This window comes from Pipra filicauda, unplaced genomic scaffold (genome assembly GCF_003945595.2).
Source record: "Pipra filicauda isolate LSUMZ 115617 unplaced genomic scaffold, ASM394559v2 scaffold110_size2237424_pilon, whole genome shotgun sequence".
Taxonomy (NCBI): domain Eukaryota; kingdom Metazoa; phylum Chordata; class Aves; order Passeriformes; family Pipridae; genus Pipra; species Pipra filicauda.
In genome coordinates this window covers 120,948-138,953 of record NW_024103552.1, presented here as the reverse complement: position 1 = coordinate 138,953, position 18,006 = coordinate 120,948, and the positions used below count along the sequence as shown (strand labels likewise).

At 42.5% G+C, this 18,006-nt stretch overlaps 1 protein-coding gene across 2 annotated transcripts in view; it reads right to left on the bottom strand.

Annotated features, from left to right (window-relative positions):
• Positions 1-18,006, bottom strand: part of NCALD (neurocalcin delta) — a 58,675-nt gene that overhangs the window by 10,565 nt on the left and 30,104 nt on the right. For both annotated transcript variants that reach the window (XR_003540059.2, XM_027717491.2), the window contains exon 2: positions 6,672-7,068. Coding sequence is in view for 1 of the 2 variants with exons in the window: in XM_027717491.2 (XP_027573292.1) it covers positions 6,672-7,049 (378 nt within the window). In the remaining variant the exon portion in view is untranslated. The remainder of the gene's footprint in view (positions 1-6,671; positions 7,069-18,006) is intronic.

The following is an 18,006-nucleotide window of genomic DNA, read 5'->3' as shown; positions in this document are numbered from 1 at the left end:
TATCTCAGTGCAAGGATATGATTACAGATGCAGGTAGAAAATATCCTGGGAACATCAGCTGAAACCTGCTCTGGGATGCTGGAGGGTCTTGGGTGGCACCAGTGCATGCAACTTCCCTCTTCAGTGGGATACATTTATGAAACAGTGTGTTTCTTCATTTAGTCACAGTTGAACACCATCTGGGTTTGGACTGAGGTTACATTTTTCCTTATTAAGACAGTCTTTGGATGAATTTATCATTTGTGCAGCATGTTAGGCATTGGCAGCTCCCAGAGCCTGGGGGAATGGTAAGACCACCAAGGTCTTGTTCCGTGCTGTGGTGTGTCTCTGTGCTTTGGCCTCCCAGGTTCCATCCTCACTACACCTGTCTCCTCACCCTGCCTTTGCTTCTCCCCCATCTCCTTTCTCTCCCTCCCTGGTCAGCATCCTGTCCTGTGGCAGAGAGGTCAGTGACTCACTCCCTGCATTTGCTGTGTCTCACAGATAACAAAGACTGGACCATCAAGGAGCTGGCCTTTTCCTTGGGGGTTGGTGTGCGTACACAACTCAAAATCCCACTCACAATTCATTCTGGTCTCACAGAGCACTGGAACTACCCATAGCTATTCTCTGCATAGACAAATCCATTAGTCGTGTTTGGTACTAGCTCCCCTGAAAGAGAGGCAATTTAATTTTAAAACAAGGATGAAGATGTGCCTCCGAAGTGCTTATCCAAACCTTGCCTGCAAACATGAGCACGCAGCACCAATAAACAAGTGGCTTTTGTGTTCAGGTATCTTTGCAGTGCTGCAACTAGGAGAACAGCAGCACCCAGACAGCTTCAGGGTGGTGGTCTTGGGTGATCCTCCTGGCCTTTTGGAGGGGCATCTCAGCCCAAGGCAGCATTGCGCCTGTCTAACCAGCTCCTTCTGCTTCCCATTGCAGCTCATTGGTGCTGCACCAGGCATCGCCTTGCCCTGCAGCCTTGTAGATGTGGATCACTTTCGCCCACAGAGTCAAATGCTTGTTTTCACCCAATATGCTTTCTCCAGTGGTCAGTTAATAAGTTGGTGAAGATGTGATTGCTTTAATTATTTGTTATCTCCTTCCTCCTGCTCTGGGAGGAGGTCCTTGGCACAAGCCCCAGATTGCTCACTGGGTCACCCCTCTCCCCTTTTCCCCTTCGTGAAGGCACTCTGCCTAGCAGCTCACATCATCTGGGCCAGGATCCTCAAGGATTGGCTCCAGAAATGTAATAGCAGAGGTGGAGGATACTGCTAAGCAGCACAGACGTTTTACACTCAGACTAGGTAGCACTCACTTCCTTGGCATTCTTGCTGGCTTCTCCTCTGCCAACAGCTTACCTTTCACATCTCCTGGCCCTTAAATAATTTCAAGACTTACGCCCTAAGAAAGGCATTTGTCTTTTTAACTAATTATCCCTCACTTATGCTCAGCATAATCAAACATCTGCTCCCCCAGTTATGCCACCAAGACTGTGGCTGTGGATTTTCAGGTCTGCCCTCCGGTTAGTCTGTAACACAGGACTCAAACAGAGGAATAGAGGTGAACATTTCAGCATGAACAGCTGCTGGTTGAATGGAAGTGTGGTGGACACCCTTTTAATCATCATCATCATGATTTGCATGGCAGGAGTGCCCAAAGACTCCTAAGGGAATTAGGGTTCCAGAGTATTGGGCAGAGCCTCAGAACAGGCAGGGATGCTGTCCACACAACCAAGATACTCTGATACCAGGAGAACAGAAGAAATGGCGAACATGCAAGCACATAAACATAGGGATGAGGGAGCTGGGGGAAGGAGGCAACAGGGGAAGAAAAAAAAGGAGAGGGTGGACATGAAGAATTTAGACCTTCCTCATCCTCATCAGTATGCAAGGCTTGCAAGGTCAGAGCAGAGATGAGGCTTATAAATCTGCCAGTGTTTAAGCATCTGAAGCGGTCTGGCTTTTGTCTGGGGTAGGAAGAGAGGTGGAGGGGTCATTCTCTCACTCTGAGTGAGAGCACGGCAAAGCAGAGAATCTGTATTGAAAGTGTGGGAGGAATGCGCCAGCCTGGGACTGCAGGGGTGTTTACCCTGATCAAAGTAACCATAGTAAGAATATGCAGATTTTTAGGACAAAAAAAAGTGCTTCAGGATGACTTCATCCTACTGGGTCCTTTTCACAGAGGCGTGTGAAGGGAATAACAGATGAGATATTCTAGGAAAGCCAGATGGGAATAACATAGTAAGCATTCCTTTCATGCTGAAAATGGTTACTCTGGACAAATTCTTATGTCCTTACTCAGAACTTTAGTGGGAAATTTTCCCAAAATAAAAGCCAGTTAAAGCTGATTAGGAATCTTGAGAGTTGCCCCATATTAATTCAATGCAGCTACACAGAGCTTTTTATTTTATGTTTGAAAGAGCAAGCTCTGAAATGAAGTAGGTTTCATGCAATAATTACGTGGAGTTGGGCTGTACTAACCCTGAGCTGGGACCTGGGACTGAAAGGCTGCAGAAACTCCATCCCACATGGAATGTGACTCCTCAGCTTCCCAGCACCTGGGCTGAAAACCGCTAGTGGCACTCAACAGGAAAAAGTTTGGAGGTTGCTGTATATCAGCAGCCTCCTGAGTCAGGACAGCTTTCTCAGGTGAACTTCTGTCAGGAGCGCTCCTTACAGCTCCCTGGCACCCCTGAATGCCACCAAGAAGTTGTGCCTCCAGAACCCTGTGTACATCACTAGAGCAAGCACAGGTTCCAGCTTCATCTGCTGCCCTGCTGAACTCTCCCCTTTGATTTTCCAGCTGTATGTGGATGAGCAGCAGTGGGTGATTTAGGGCAAATCTCATCCCCTTTGCCTATACACACCAGTTTTGCTCCCAGTCGCTGGCTGCCACTGCTGCACTCAGGCCAGGAGCCTTGGTGAGGGCTGCATTTCCCTGTGTACTTGGCAAACTGTCAAAAACCTCCTTATGGTGATGGCAGCAATGACAATACAAATTTTCAATCGATCCTTTTTACTCTGCTGAAATAAATTTTGACAGCTAAAAGTCTCATGAGGTGAATAATCAGCCTGAAAAAAATTGCTTTCCTCTCAATCTCATGGGGATTTTTGACACTGTCTTTACAGAGCCATATTAGCTTCTGCTTCTTCCCATACCAGCTTCTGTTTCTTCCTGGCTTTCAAATAAGCTAGCCTAGCAAGTGAAACGTGTGTGCTCTGTTTTTATTAAACTGAAAGTGTTATTCTTGTCTCTCTGCTCAGTATTCTTAAGATGGCTTTTGACTCCATACAGTGAAAAAATGTATCCTTAGAAAAAGGTTTCCATCTCTTATTTGAACTCTTATTTTAAGAGACTGTAGCCAAATATGTCCTGTTTCAGCAAGGGGAACAAACACAAATCTTCTAGCTGGTTTGCAGCTATTTTTGAGTAGACTGGGCTATTTAGATTATAGGTAAACATATGGGAGACATGAAAAGCCTGAGACATGAATTTAAGAGGAACTGTGGCAAGGTCTGTCAAGAGGGCAGGCTATGAAGCATCTTCCCACAGTACTCTGTAGATGTGCTGTGCCTGGTAAGTGTATCCCATGGACCTTCTTTCTTTAGGCTCTACCACCATCAACCCACCACTAAAGTCCTTCAAGTTATATAAACCTCCTAACTGTGCAGTTGGCTTCTCATGGGTCTCTAGGCAGGGCTTTTTGGAGGGATGCTCCTGGGCAGGTGTGGTGAGTCAGCACTGGGCTATGCCTACATGGTTAACAACACTATGGTAAATGGAGCTTAAAGGAATGCAGGTGCTTTGCTATGCAGCACATCAGTTTGCAAAGAAAACAGGCTTCAAAGAGCTGTTATGGACCATTCACCACCTCCTGTGGGGCATCTTAACCAGTAGTTCTGCTGTTTCAGTGCTGCTGCTGCTACCACTGTTACCTCAAGCTCCTTATTGCAACACTGAGCAAGAGTGCAATGCCTGCATTGCATTAGATTAGGCCAGAGCAATGGAAGGGAAATGCAAAGAACCTTCAACATAACAGTGAAAATCACTGAGAGAGGGCTTTCAAAGCACAAAGAAAAGCAGACTGATAAAGAAGAAACGTGTGCCTTGCCCCTATATTATTTAAGATACAGTAATCCCACAGTAACAGGGACAGGATTTTTCTGTGAAACTAAGATTTTTAGACTGATAGTGTTTCTTTTAGCATTCATTTTGGTGTATTGTCTTATGCAAAAATCCAATGAAAACATAATCCTGCTCTATCGATATGCAAATTTATGCCAGATAAGGGATTTGTAATAGGTTCCTTTGAGACATACATCAGAGTTACAACAGAGTTCTGGTTTTCACCATCAGATTGTGACAGCTGAAGGCCCCCAGGAAGACATGTGATACACAATCCTGTCATTCCATATTAAAAAATAATCATCTTTCATAAATGAAAGTGATAGTTGTTTGCTGGCTTTTTGTATCTAATCACTCTACATCAAAGGAACCTCTCAACAAAACAAGAAAATATGCTCATCTACTTCAGTTTCAGATATCAGCTGAACACCATTCCAGAGACTATACAACAAATCCCACCCCACTGGGAGGAGCTGCGAGTGACCAGTGCAATACAGGGAGATCAATGCATCCAAAAAAACCTGAAAGAAGAGAACAGGGTCAGATCTACAAGCACACTGCCTCATGGGAAGTTCCATCACAGAAAGGGCAGCTTTCCTGACTGGAAAACTGCTGATATTCCATGGTATAGAAATAACTGTTGCTCAGGTTTATTAGGCTATTCACTTCCATAACTGCTTTTTGTGTGATCCCTCAAAATGAGGTGACATTATATGAGACAAAGCATCATGTGGTTGAGTTTCAGGTTCAATCTGAAAGGAGGAGAGAGCCAAACCTCCCAAGAAGTGCAGTGGAAGGTCTGGAGTGCCAAGCTGAGGGCCGTGCGCAGCCAAAGTGCTGCTTGGGGTTGGATACACACATCAATAGAATGTTGCCCTACGCTGATCCCTAGGCTGCAATTTTGTTTGATGGCTGTAAAGGACACCGTTACGATTTGGTACCGACATGAATATGAAGAGAAGGCAGAGCATTTCAGCCTCTAAACATCCTGGCAAGCAGATCTGGGATAACTGGAAAAAGCTGCCGGCTTTGCCTGTTCTTGTTTGGCTCACTACAGAAAATCCAGCCACCGATGCCTTCATTAAATTTGACATGAACAAATTTGTGGCCTTGTTGTTCCTGTTCGTAAATCCCCTGGCCTGGGGGGTTTGTGCTGCCTCTCAGCTCAGTGCCTTCCCGGGCTCCTTGACAGCAGCGAGGGGTCCTTCAGCACCCAGGGTGTATCCTCCTCCTGAGGAGCAGGCCGTCACTCGGTTTGGCTCTTTGTGTTTGCTATGTGCTATGTTAGTTCTTTTTGGGATTCTTTTTGTTTTCTCATGAGGAGAAATACAGCTAGAAAAACAATAATTGACAGGCTGTTTATCCTGCCTGGGGGAGAAAAAGATTTGTAAGGAACAGAGAATCTTCTAATGCAAATATTCCATGGGGTTTGTCATGGCACAGAGACAGGGAGGTCTCTGGGTCTGAACGCAGTTCTGCTCCTCAACTCAGACACAGGAACATCAAACAGACTAAGTGAAAGACAACACAGTACCCCCAGATTTGCAGCTGAGCTTTGTATCTGGTCTTGCTGAAGCAGCGCAAGTGCTGCTATTGGCCACTGTTTGGAGGACGTGAGAAGAGCCCTGGTAGACAGGAGTACCACATATTAGGCTGACTCCCTACATGCAGCTTGGCATCACAGCCAGAAATTTGTGTGCATTCCTTTCCCTTGATTTCCAGCACAAATATAAGTCTGAATAATACAGCACATTGTTAGCACATCAAAATTTCCACAGAAAGGATTTTGATAACAGCCTTTTTTTTTTTTTTTTGACAGTACTGCATTATACAGATTCAAGCTGTGTAAATACACTACAACATCAAAAATGTTTAAAATGTTTCAGTAGAGTGATGCGCCTCAAGGGCAAAAACATGTTAGAGAAAGCCAAAGTGAGGTTGGACTCCTACTAACACCACAAGAAAACACAACCAAAAGGGCTGTGTGTGGATTCATCATCTACCCAGATAAGATTTATCTATACTGGCAACTTAATATGAAGACAGCTAGTATGATTCTGAGTACACAGACCTCACTGGAATTAGGCAGATAGACACCTTTAAAATATGTGAGCTGGTTCTTCATAATAACATGAAGTAAACATCAGTAACAAATCAAAGGACATTTGTTTCTTATTGTGGAGGAAGCCTGCCTTCCTTAAAAGTACGCTGCCTGGTTGTTCTAATATACCTACTTTGTTCAACTGTAATTAATCATAATTAATTGATGGTGATTTCCCAGAGGAGAGAATCACATTTATCAGCAGGTTAGTTGCTGTGCTCCAGCCCAACAGAAATGCCCATGCAGCTTGTTGCTCAGGAAAAACTCGCAGTGGATATCAAATGCTGTAATTTGAATTGTGACACGATCTTTGCCAAATGAAATAGCATTTTATATCCAAGCAGCTATACAAGATCATAAACCAATGCTGCCATTTTTTAATTCTGTGTCTCATTGCAACATTGCTTCACAATTTGCTGGGAAGGAGAGAGGCCAAGGGGTGCCTCTGAGCAGCACATACCTGCACGATTTCCAGCATCTCTGACTTACTGATGTAGCCATTCCCATCGAGGTCGTACATACTGAATGCCCACTTCAGCTTCTGCTCCAGTTTACCTCTCGAAGTTACACTCAAGGCTATGATGAATTCTCTGAAATCTATTGTTCCGTCTCCATTGGCGTCAAAAGTGCGGAATACATGTTCCGCAAACTTAGAAGCGTCCCCATAAGGGAAAAAGTTTCCATATATTTTTTTAAACTCCTCCATAGATAAATGTCCACTTGGACAGTCTCTCAAAAAGCCTTTGTACCACTCCTGGATCTCATGTTCTGTAAAGTCTGTACTTTCTAGCAAATCTTGCATGACTTCAGGACGTAGCTTGCTGTTTTGCTTTCCCATATTGGAGTTAAAATATTACCTGCAGAGCAAAAACAAATGCATATGAATTATTATTAATACTGACTAGTTTGGAGGCTGTAGAAGAACAGTACGCTCTATTCTGAGTTTTCTGATGACAGTTCACTCTTGGGAATCAATTAAAACTTTGGACAATGTCTACCACTATATATATATATATATACTCTGAAAAATCAACAAGCCTAATCTACATGCTGATTACATAGTCTTGACAGTCTGGAGAACTGTGATTACACTGAATTTTTGCCACCCTACTTTGACTTTGAAAGCATAAGGCAAGCAATGGATGTTGCAAGGTACAGCTGACCAGTAGCTGGATGTTGCAGCACACCCTCCATCCCAGTCACCCAACTGTGTCGAGGACCTGGAATAATGAGATATATTTTTTGTACCTCTGGTGGAAACCAGGCAGGTACAAAGGGCTATATTCCCTTGGTCTTGCTTCAAAATGGGATCAAAGTGCAACTGCAGTGTATGCTGAAACCAGGAGCTCCAAAGCCCTTCTAGATATATCTTTGTAGTCAAAATCAAACAGAGCAACCCAGAAATTGCTTCAGTTATTTGGCATGGACCAATTCTCATTTTACTTCAAAATGAAGATAAAATCTGAAGAGATTTTATCAGTGGTGGATTCCCCTACCTCAAACTATTACTGTGTTTTTTAATTTTCCTTGTAACCAAAAATTGGATCTATTACTAAGTAATACTAAACCACGTGGTCATAGTTGTTTAAAAAAGACTCTTAAAAAAAAAAAAAGGAGGAAGAAAAAGTACCCAGACAACAAAATTGGAAATTCATTTCCCTTAAATTAACCATTGAGAAGTATTTATTTGATACAGGCTCTGTCAAATCATCTTAATTATATTTCATTTAAGGCAAGTTGCTACATATCACATTGTACAGCAGATTTACTAATGACTAATGCCTTTGCATTTTAAGTTTTGGAGCCGGAGTATGTTGGCTTCAAATGGCAACATCAGTTTTACTGGAAGCTTACCATTATACCTGATTTGTGGGAAGCCATTCTCTATCGACAGAAACCTGCTTGAGAATTTGTCATGCAAGTGTCAGTCACAACTGAGATCTGATATATGGATAACAAGCAGAATTGCAAAATAATCCAAACAGGACTTTCACACCATTGTCAGAATGAAGTCTCTGGGCCAGAAATGTATTTATGAACAATGACTGGAGTGGCTGATGAGCATTCAATAATATGTCCTTTTTAAACAAAGGTATCACTTTTAAAAATTGAAGAAGAATAAAGTATCGATACATGTCACAAGCAGCCACTGAGAAATGTACCAGCATTTGAACCTAATCTACTGTTTGGCACTGGGCAGATGAAATTGAGGCTAATTTTTTTCTGTGATGAGAAGCTCCCCTTCTTCTGAAGGAATCTGAACTCCCCAAAGCAGCTAGAGGGCTGACATCCTTATTTCCTGTGTTCTTGGACCAGAATGACCAAAAAGCTTTATTTCTCAAGGGGAAAACTATGGGATCCATCCTAGATCCACCTGTGCCTCCACAGGTTCCGCTGATGGTTGTCTGGTAACTAGATATCTAGTCTGGGAACTAGATGTCCTGTCTAAACTCATTGCCTACACAGTTAATGGAGAATGGGCTCCCCTGTTTACAGAGAGGAGGTTGGAAAGGGTGAAGAGTCCTGCCCGATGGGGGCTTCTTTATCTCCTCACCATTTCATGTCAGGAAATGACCTGGGTGACTTCCTTGATCCAAACAATATCTTTTCCTCCAAAGTGGCTCCAAAACACTTGAAAAGTGGAAGATACCACCTCAAAGGTAATTTTTTCTACTGCCTTTCCTTCTTTTATCCTGATCAAAACACACCACTGTACAGCTTTTAAGTAATCCAAGCTCTTAATGTCCTGAAAATAGCATATAAGTCCCTGTTTTATAGGCCCAGTCCAACAGCTGCCGAGGCAGCTGAAGGTTGCGTGGCCTTCTGCGGGTGTTGGACAGGGCCCACAATAAACAACCTGGGAATTAGCTGAGCGAACAGATTACATTAGGGCAGCCAGAGGGCTTTATGTCAGGCAAAACAAAAAACTATCAGGGTCTGCCAGTGGGATGGAAAAGCAACTGGACAAGTGAGGTGGCTAGGCTTAGTTTAGAGTGGCACCAATTTAACACAGAAACCCCCAGTATAATCCCCAGAGTAGATGGCAGCTGCCCACAGCCCCAGTCGGCAGCTCTTCTGCAGCCTCAAGGGCAGTACAATTTCCAGACCACTAGAGTAGGAAGGGAAGACTCCTGACAAAGGTGCAAGTCAGCAGTGGTAGGAGTGAGCTGGCATTAGCCATATAATTCCCTCCTGCTTTTTAATGACTCAAACATTTGAAAATGGAAAACTCGACTTGCACATTTCCAGTCCAGAATCTTCTCAAAAGTAAAATAGTGAGGTAAGGTGTAGGCAGTGTTCTTCAAGAGGTAGCAAAAAAATATTTCAGTCCAAAAACTAATGCCTTTATAGCCACACAAGGTTGTAGGTGCAGCATATTTTTACCAAATAATAAAAAATACAGAAGAGAAGGTGGCACTGCCTTGCAGAACATCACAACCAGAAAAACGTGTGTTCTCCAGGCAGAAAAGGACAGCTAACAACATGTGACTTGCCATCCAGGATTGAAATCCACAGCCACTGTGATGCCAGGTGACGCAGTCAAAACCAGGAGCATTATTTATGAGTCCACTTGTGATGAATTTGTATCATGTTCTTTGCCCTCGTTCCTTATTAATAGGTGGCATTCTAGGAACTGTCAAAATGGAATTTATTGTGCCCATTCTATCAACAACAGATCAAAATTCCTTTGCAGTCCAAGTACAGAAAATCCTTGAAGACACTTGAAGATCCTTATAATAGCTTCATAGACTGCTGCCTGACTCTTCAGGATAGATTAGATTATGGGCAGAGCGCAGTGAGCTAAGAGAACGTCAGCTAACAATAACAGCAATAAATGCACAGAATGAAATAAAATTGAACCTGATTTTAGGCATTTTTTCCCACTTTTTCACATCTGTAGATCTATCAAATTTATAATGTAGGACTAAATGTCAAAAATACAACAAGTAAATAGTGAACAGCAATCACAACAGCAAAGTAAAATATTGACAATACTGAGAAATGGATGTCATAGGTATAAAAAAACGGCAAATTAAGCATTTAATAATTATGTTTAACTCCATTTCTACAATTTCTTCCTCTGATACAACAGTGTTAGACATAATATGAATGACTTGCTAGATATAACAATATATTAAAATATTAAGGTCCTAATTCTTAAGGCAATATTATTTAGTAAAAAGAATGTAACGTGTTTATGGCTTGAAGAGTTGATACCACTTCAGCCAATAACTACATAAGATCAGTAACTAAAGCATAACTGCTATGCAATTGCTATGGAAAGAATCCCTGTTCACTGATTATTGTAGGTAATGTCATAGGCAATGCTCCTTAAAGGAAATACTTAGAGCTTGTTTTATTTAGGTCTAGATGAGGCGTTTTTAAGATGAGACTGAAGACAGAGCTGTTGGACAGACAACAGGCCTGTGACAATTCAGCATAAATAGCCAGTGACACTGCACCGACTGGCTTTCCCTGCAGGGGAGTGTGTTTTGTGCGGGCAGGGCAGTGATGCTGTTAGAGCCTTCTCCTCAAACTGGAAGGACTGACTGGACAGAAAGGCAATGAACACCTCTTCCATCATGTGTCTCTTTGTCAGCAGCTTGCTGCTGCTCACAGAGTTGTTACCTCAATCTGAAACCCCAGGGTAAGACAAACTTATTGTCTGCTTAAGCAACATCCTCACAGGAGCTGAGAAGCTGCAGCAGCCACAAGCACGCAGCTCTTGAATTGCTGCATGAACGCAATGCAACAATCTAAACACATTTCCTTAAAAGAAATAATTTTTTTTTGTTGAAGGTTTGCTATAACAAGCAACTTCTGGGAACACATTTCTAACAGAGCTTTTGCCCTTGAAACTTGACAACCATCATATAAAGAAAACACTATGTATTCTTTTTCTTGATCCAGCTCAGTCTGCCAAAGACAAGAGGACATCTTAATTTTCATTTAGGCTTAAATCTGAGGGGAAGTCCACTGCTGAGAAAAAGTATAATGAGAAAAGGGCTTTTGTTCAGAGAAGCCTTACTCTAAAACTGGAAAATTTAGGCTATTGGGTACTTCATAGCTAAGAGGGTACAAAGCACCTGAAAGGTGTAATAATCAGCTTGAAGACAAGTCCCGCCTGATCTATTTCCAGTGGGAATAGCAAGGTGAATCACACCACAGACTTGGGTACAGACACCAACTCTGTAAAAGTGAAAGCAGAAAACTTTTCAGAAATAAGCAATGAAACTTATGAAACTTCCTTTTTGTGATTTTTGTCTTCAGAAACTGCTCTTTTGTGGTTTCTAACACACACAATTTGACCTGTTTCCAAGAAATAATCTGCTTATGGGTGCAATGCTGTCTCTAATATTTCTAACACATAATTTGAGCATTTCCCTGAGATTAGCAATCGTGGGATTTTAATCTTTGCCAAGCAGCTGTTCAAGTTCCTGATGACTGCTGGAATGAACTAAAGGCCAAGCAGGACAACAGCATCAATCTGACCCAGCTCTGCTACCTGACAGTGGCGAGAGAGCAGCACTCCAGCATGAGTCAGTCCCTTGTGGCAATGCCTAATGACTTGACTATGGTACAAGTGCGACTCTCCACTCACCATCACCGTTGTGTTTTTTCCTCCAGAGTAATGGTTGATTGTTACTGAAAACCTGGATGGCTGACAAGTGGACTCAGACACATCATCTACCTCTCAAGCTGCCTACACATCTGCATGCGGCAGGGATCTCACCTTCTTTCATGTCCTACCCAGCAGCAGTCATCTCCTGTCACTGTCTACCAGCTTCACAGCACAGCATACAGGGCTCCTGCAAGCTAAATTGTCCTGCCACCACTTTCTGCCACTCCTGCCAGTTCTTTCTCTGCCTGTCACTGTGGAACTCCACTCCGTCACAAGCTCAAAGAAGGGGTGCTGCTCCGTCCTGGTTGAGCAAGCCTTAGGTTGACCCTTACCCTGCAATAAGTGGGGGGATGTCAAGGGAGACTGCAGTGCATCTCAGAGCACAGGACTTTGCCTGGGGGTGTGTCCCCAGGGATTCCAGGCCAAGATTTTGCTCTGTTACCAACACTTCACAGCATCAGAACTACACTCTTCCTTCTCCTCTGCCAGCTGCTATCATTGCTTGGTAAAGCTTCAGATACCAAATAGCAGTTCACCAATTATAGCATGTGGCAGTGTATTCAAATTCTGTTGTTATTTGTGGTCCAGTATATGTACACTTCCAAATGCATCTCTTGTTCATCTATGTCCATGCCCTTACAAAATAGGAGAAGTTATGTGCATTTACAAAAGTCAAGGCCTTGGTGAACACATTCTGGCATAAAAGCCAAATTTCCTTCATAAGGTCAGTTATTCCTTTGGGCTGTAATACTGTTAACTGCTGTATAAGCTATGTAATAAAATAGTTCAAAGCAACAGCTATCTCAAATGATACATTCTCTTCCCATCCGCATATGCTCTTTCCCTGTGGCTGGAACAATGATGTTGCCATGGTCTGGTCCTGAATGCAAACCCAACGGTAAATGTGGGCAAAGCACTGTCTGTCATCATTGAGCTCTTCAGCAAGACTCAGGTGATCAAGGCAGGGACGTGTTTGGTGATCTCTGATGTGCTCCAGCACCAGGGAACTCTGTGACCATTCCCTGAGCTCCTGAAGAGCAGGTTGGCAGAGCGCTCTTCTTTTGCATTGTTCTTGTTTGGCCCTTCTGGTGCTCACAACTTCAGAGCCACCTCCAGCACTGCTTTGCACTGTCCCATTGGAAATTCCAGTGCCAGTGCAGGATCCCAATAGTGGAACATAGTGCTTTTTGCCACAGCATAGTGCTTTTTGATTACAGCAGCAGCGCTGGGAAGAATAACTTCTCCAGTTTTAGCTTCCTGCCATGAAGCGTAAGTGCTACCTGATCAAGAGATTTATTTTTTTTATTCTCCATTCCACAGAAAACTACCCCACAAGCTCTTGGAAGAAGCCACTTTGTTTCCTTCTGGCCATTTCTGGTTTGTTTTCACACGTTCATCTGAGTAACCAGTGTGGAGATGCTTGCCAAGAAAGGCTTTTGCTTAATTTTTTTTTAACAGCATCTTGGAACATATTTTTGAAAGAAAACCAAACTTATTAAAAATCACAGAGGGACTTAGCAAAAAAATAAATATATGCAGAATAAAATTTTGAGCCTTGCCACCCTCCATTTATCTGTTTATATTGGCAAACAGCAAACATGGGATGAAATTCATGAGCCAGATTCATTAAAAAAATCTGACATTCTCTTATTAATATTCAGAAGGAGCAGCAGTAAACACATTTGCAGTGCAGTATAACAAGTACCCAAATACTTCTGGCTAAAACTGTAGCTGACATCAAAGAACAGGAATGAAGACTAATGCAGAAATTAAGATGAAAAAAACCAAGGAAAAGGTGTGGATGGGATCATTTATGCTTTATTTATCAACAGAAGGAACAGGGGACACATGTGCCATCCGGTTGCCCATTGGTACTTCATGACCTGTTCATCACAATAAATTTCACTCTTTTTGTATTAGGATCTTAGTCTGATTCCAGGATCCTGATGTTTTCACTGCTATTCCTCTTTTGTTTAGTGACACCTTCCTGCTCCTCCAGTCCCCTTATTGGGGATCCTTTCCCCGCCAAAGGTGGCCCTAATCGCTCCTTTAACAGTATTTGTTCTGTGCTTTCCTGCTACCCCTGGAGAAATTCAAGACAAGAATTAAAAGCAAAACCTTTACAGCTCTGTGTTTTGGTTGAGGTGGGCAGTGCAAGTAGGAGAAGCAGGAGCAACTGCATGGAGTTCATGTGTTTTAAACTTGGAGGCACTTATGGATATTGAACATCAAAAGCCCAGGCTCTTCTCCCCCTAGATTTGCTCTGGCAGAGAAATGCTACAGCTGTTCCACATTGTCTCCTATTCCTCTTCATTGTAATTCCTTTGTGCAGTTTAGCAATGAGGGCTGATGCAAGGGTGAAGGAAGCAGCAGAAAGGCAGTGCCCCATCAATAAATGCTACGACATTACTACCGTGGTCTTCAGCATCAGTGACTTAACTAGATAACAGCCTAGTGTTTATCACGTTACTCTCAGCAAAGCCCATCGTCTCAGCTGGAACTGTTTTGAAACCAATAAGCAGAGTTTCAGCCTCGTGCAGTGAAAGAGTTGATGCCTTCACACCCCCTCACTTCTGCATCACCTTCAGCATCATTGGGGCTTCCAGAAAAGGTCTCTGTTTCTGAAGCATTTCCTGTAAGGCTGAGTGTGTGCTAGGAAAAGAATGACTAGGCATGAGTATTTCTAGTTTTGGGAACTGGGGAAAAGAGCATGTTACATCCATTTGTAGAGTGTGGCACATTGTGCAGTGACTCCTCTCACATTCATGGTTAGTAACTCTTTCCATTTTAAAGCCCTGCATTTAGGACTCAGATACTGTTTGTGAGGCTGCTCCTGAATGAACTTTGGTGCACATCTACCCATCAAAGAGGAGTGTCTTTATTTGCTTACGTGACGGAGTCTGTTTGCTCCACCTCCACTCATCAGATTTTGATTGCATGGGGCAATCAGGTCTGTCCTTAACCTACTGGCAATCAGGTACTTGCTGCTGCCGTGCCAACAGCCTGGCTGTCCCCCAACATAGGGGAGATGGAGCTCGTTTGAGCTCAGTTAAGGTGTAACCTCAGGCCAGGGTAGGCAGGCAGTGAAGACACCAGGAAAAGGGACTGCTTGGAGTTACATGCAAAGCAATTAGTGTTCCCAAATCCTGCAGTGACCCTCCAAGGTGTAAGGGGGTGTAAATGTGTGCTCCCCTGAGCACATGGTGGGGAATCTGGCAATCCAACCTTTCTCAGTGTCCCGGGCTTTGTCTGGAGTGCTTTGGGAAGTGATGCCACCACCCTATGAGTAGTGTGAAAAATGGTGCAGTAATTGTTGGACAGCCATTCCCCAGGGCCAGCAAAGACTTCACCCACCCATAACAGCTTGAAAGTAATTTTTTCCTCCTTAATGAGAAACAGGGAAATAAAAACGAGAAACTAGACAAAAGAGGGACAACTTATATAGATATGCTTAAGCCTTCTTCTCACACTCACAAAAGGTCTCACTATTTAATTTAATTTCTTCCCAATTCTCTTAGAACTCACAGAATAAAAACCATGCCAATATTCACACACTTTTTTGGTTCATAATCATTCATTTGTGAAGTCGAGAAGCAACAGTTTACAACATGCTGTGTAAGAAAAAACCCAACATTTTGTTCATTAATCCTGGGTAGAACCATCTAAGGTCTTTAAAATAACGAACTCTTTGTCTTGGCAGACTTCAGATGACTCTTTTGGGAATTAGATATATATGTATGTATTTCATTTCTTAAAACTCTATGGAAATAGTATTTTTGTAAAAGTATGTTTGCCTTTGCCTAATTCTGTATGGCAAAGGACAAGAGGGACTTCGCTAACAGTACATTAGGACATCCACCCCCAGGAGGCTGCTTTTCCAGATTTTACTGCATTCAGCTGTTTCACTAAGCACAGGACATTTGCAGTATTTATACACATGGGTGTTAATCTGACAGCAGGGGAGCTGGCAAAATCTCTCACCTGTTCCAGCTGGAGGTGACTTTACCCTGAGATTAGCTCAGTTGGTTAGAGCATGGTGCTAATAATGCCAAGGTTAGGGGTTTGATCCCTGTACAGGCCATTCACTTAAAAGTTGGACTCGATGATCCTTATGGGTCCCTTCCAACTCAGAATATCCTCTCTACATGACCTATTAACATTCTTTCAAAAAAAGACCATATATCAAGATCCACACGATGGACATTTTCTGCAGTTACTGTGTCTCCCATTAAGCAACATGTGAGCCTAAAGTCTCTTTGGTTAACAATCCCTTTCTGGACCACATTTCCTAAAATACTCAAGGTCACATTTTTCCTAGTGCCCAATGCCTACAGTTAAACTCGGGCTTCTGAAACAAAACACACCTTCCATTTGGGCACCCGTGTAATAGGTGGCTTCTCAAAAAGCAGATGTATCCAGTAAACTCAGACCTGCCAGAAAATAGCACCACTGATTTTGGTATCTAATGAGGGCCTGAGTGCTTCAGAAAAGCCAGCCTTCCTACACACCTGCGTCACTGCTGTTTGTCTTTATCCTGATATTCAAATGTCCAGCTATGTCAAACTGTTTATTCTCCTTTCTTCTGTAGGGCTTCTCTCCTTTGTGTAGGGCACTCACCAGTAGTAACATAATCTTCCCCAATGCACCTGAGCACACCAGTCATCAAACTCATCTAGCAGCAACTTCATCAGGTTTCTAATCTGTCCTACATCTTGTTTGGTCCTTTTATGTAACCATATATGCAATACCTTGGTGGAGGGCAGTGGAAACTAAAGCAGAAAGCTACTGTTGCACAAAGTAAGACGAGAAGCTGATGTGAATTCATGATCTTGATTTTTTTATCTTTGTAAATAAATAGCATGTGACTCCCAAAGAGTGACATTCGTGCTTAGTCTACCCTTAAAAAAACTAACAGATGGTTTCCTATCCCACAGCAGAGACTTGGTGTTGACAGAAAAAAAATGAAAGCACGATACTGGAAAAAATGGAGCCATTAGCTGGCAAACTGGATATTTTTAAAGATGTTCTTGTCATAGGGAAAGAAATGACTGTGGAGGTTCCTACCTGGAGAGTAACTGCAAGTTTTTGTTCCATATTGAAGAGAGTTAGTGGAACTTTCTCCAGGAAAGTAGGCAACAGGAGAGTGGGAGTGGAAGGTTCTGGCAGCCAGGACCAGAATTTTGCTAAGGAGATGGAAACAAGATGCACAAAGATAATGTCACAGTTTACAAGTTCATAAATATGAAGGTCCACACCAGGGATGATTTGTCCAGCACTTAGCACTGGACACAAGGGACTTAATATAAGAGGGATCTGGATGACTAAAGAAATTTTGTGGGAGTTGCAGGAATTTTTAAAGCAGTCCTCAAGGAAGTTTCTAAATGGAAGATATTGCATTAATTTTCTCTTTGTGCATGTCTTATTTCTGAGAATTTTTATGTCCTTGAACTTGCAAGATGATCCTGTGAATTACTCGCCCTGGACCAACAGCACTATGTGAACATTTTTTCAGCAGAACCCATTTCCATCCGGTAATGCAGCTTAGCTGAAATCATAATGTTTTGTCACACTGAAGAAAACAAATTCTGGGAAAATGTCAGACTTTATTGTTTCAACTTAATGTTTTCCTTTTAACAAGGCAAAAAGGTTTCAGTGTGATTTTAATAATTTTGTTTTGGCATTTATATTAGATACTAATTTTAGAATTACAGTAGTTTGATACTACTGAGAAAACAATTAATTTCCAATGAAGTGAAGTAACTCGGTGTTTCCAGGTCCTTTTTAACTTCCATCCCACTGGGAAATTTTGATGTTTTGTTCCAATTTGCAGTGAAAATAAATATAAATGTCAAAATTTCCTTTGGTATGGGAATTTCAGATTCTAACCAGCTCTAATCAACAACAAAGCCATCTGCTTTGCATTAAGGACTTGGGGCAGTATGTAATGCTGCAAAACAGGGTGATATTCTAATGTTGGGCATTGCTCATGGCAGTCACTGACATATGGCAAGTTTCTACCTTCTAGTTGTCTAGGGGAGACTGAGGCTAGCCACTTCTATTTTATTCTTCATGCTCTATTGCCAAGTTCATGGAATTCGTCATTCAAATCTAAGATTTTCCTGTGAATATATGAGAAAACATCCTCCCAGTGACATATGGCACAGCCTACAGC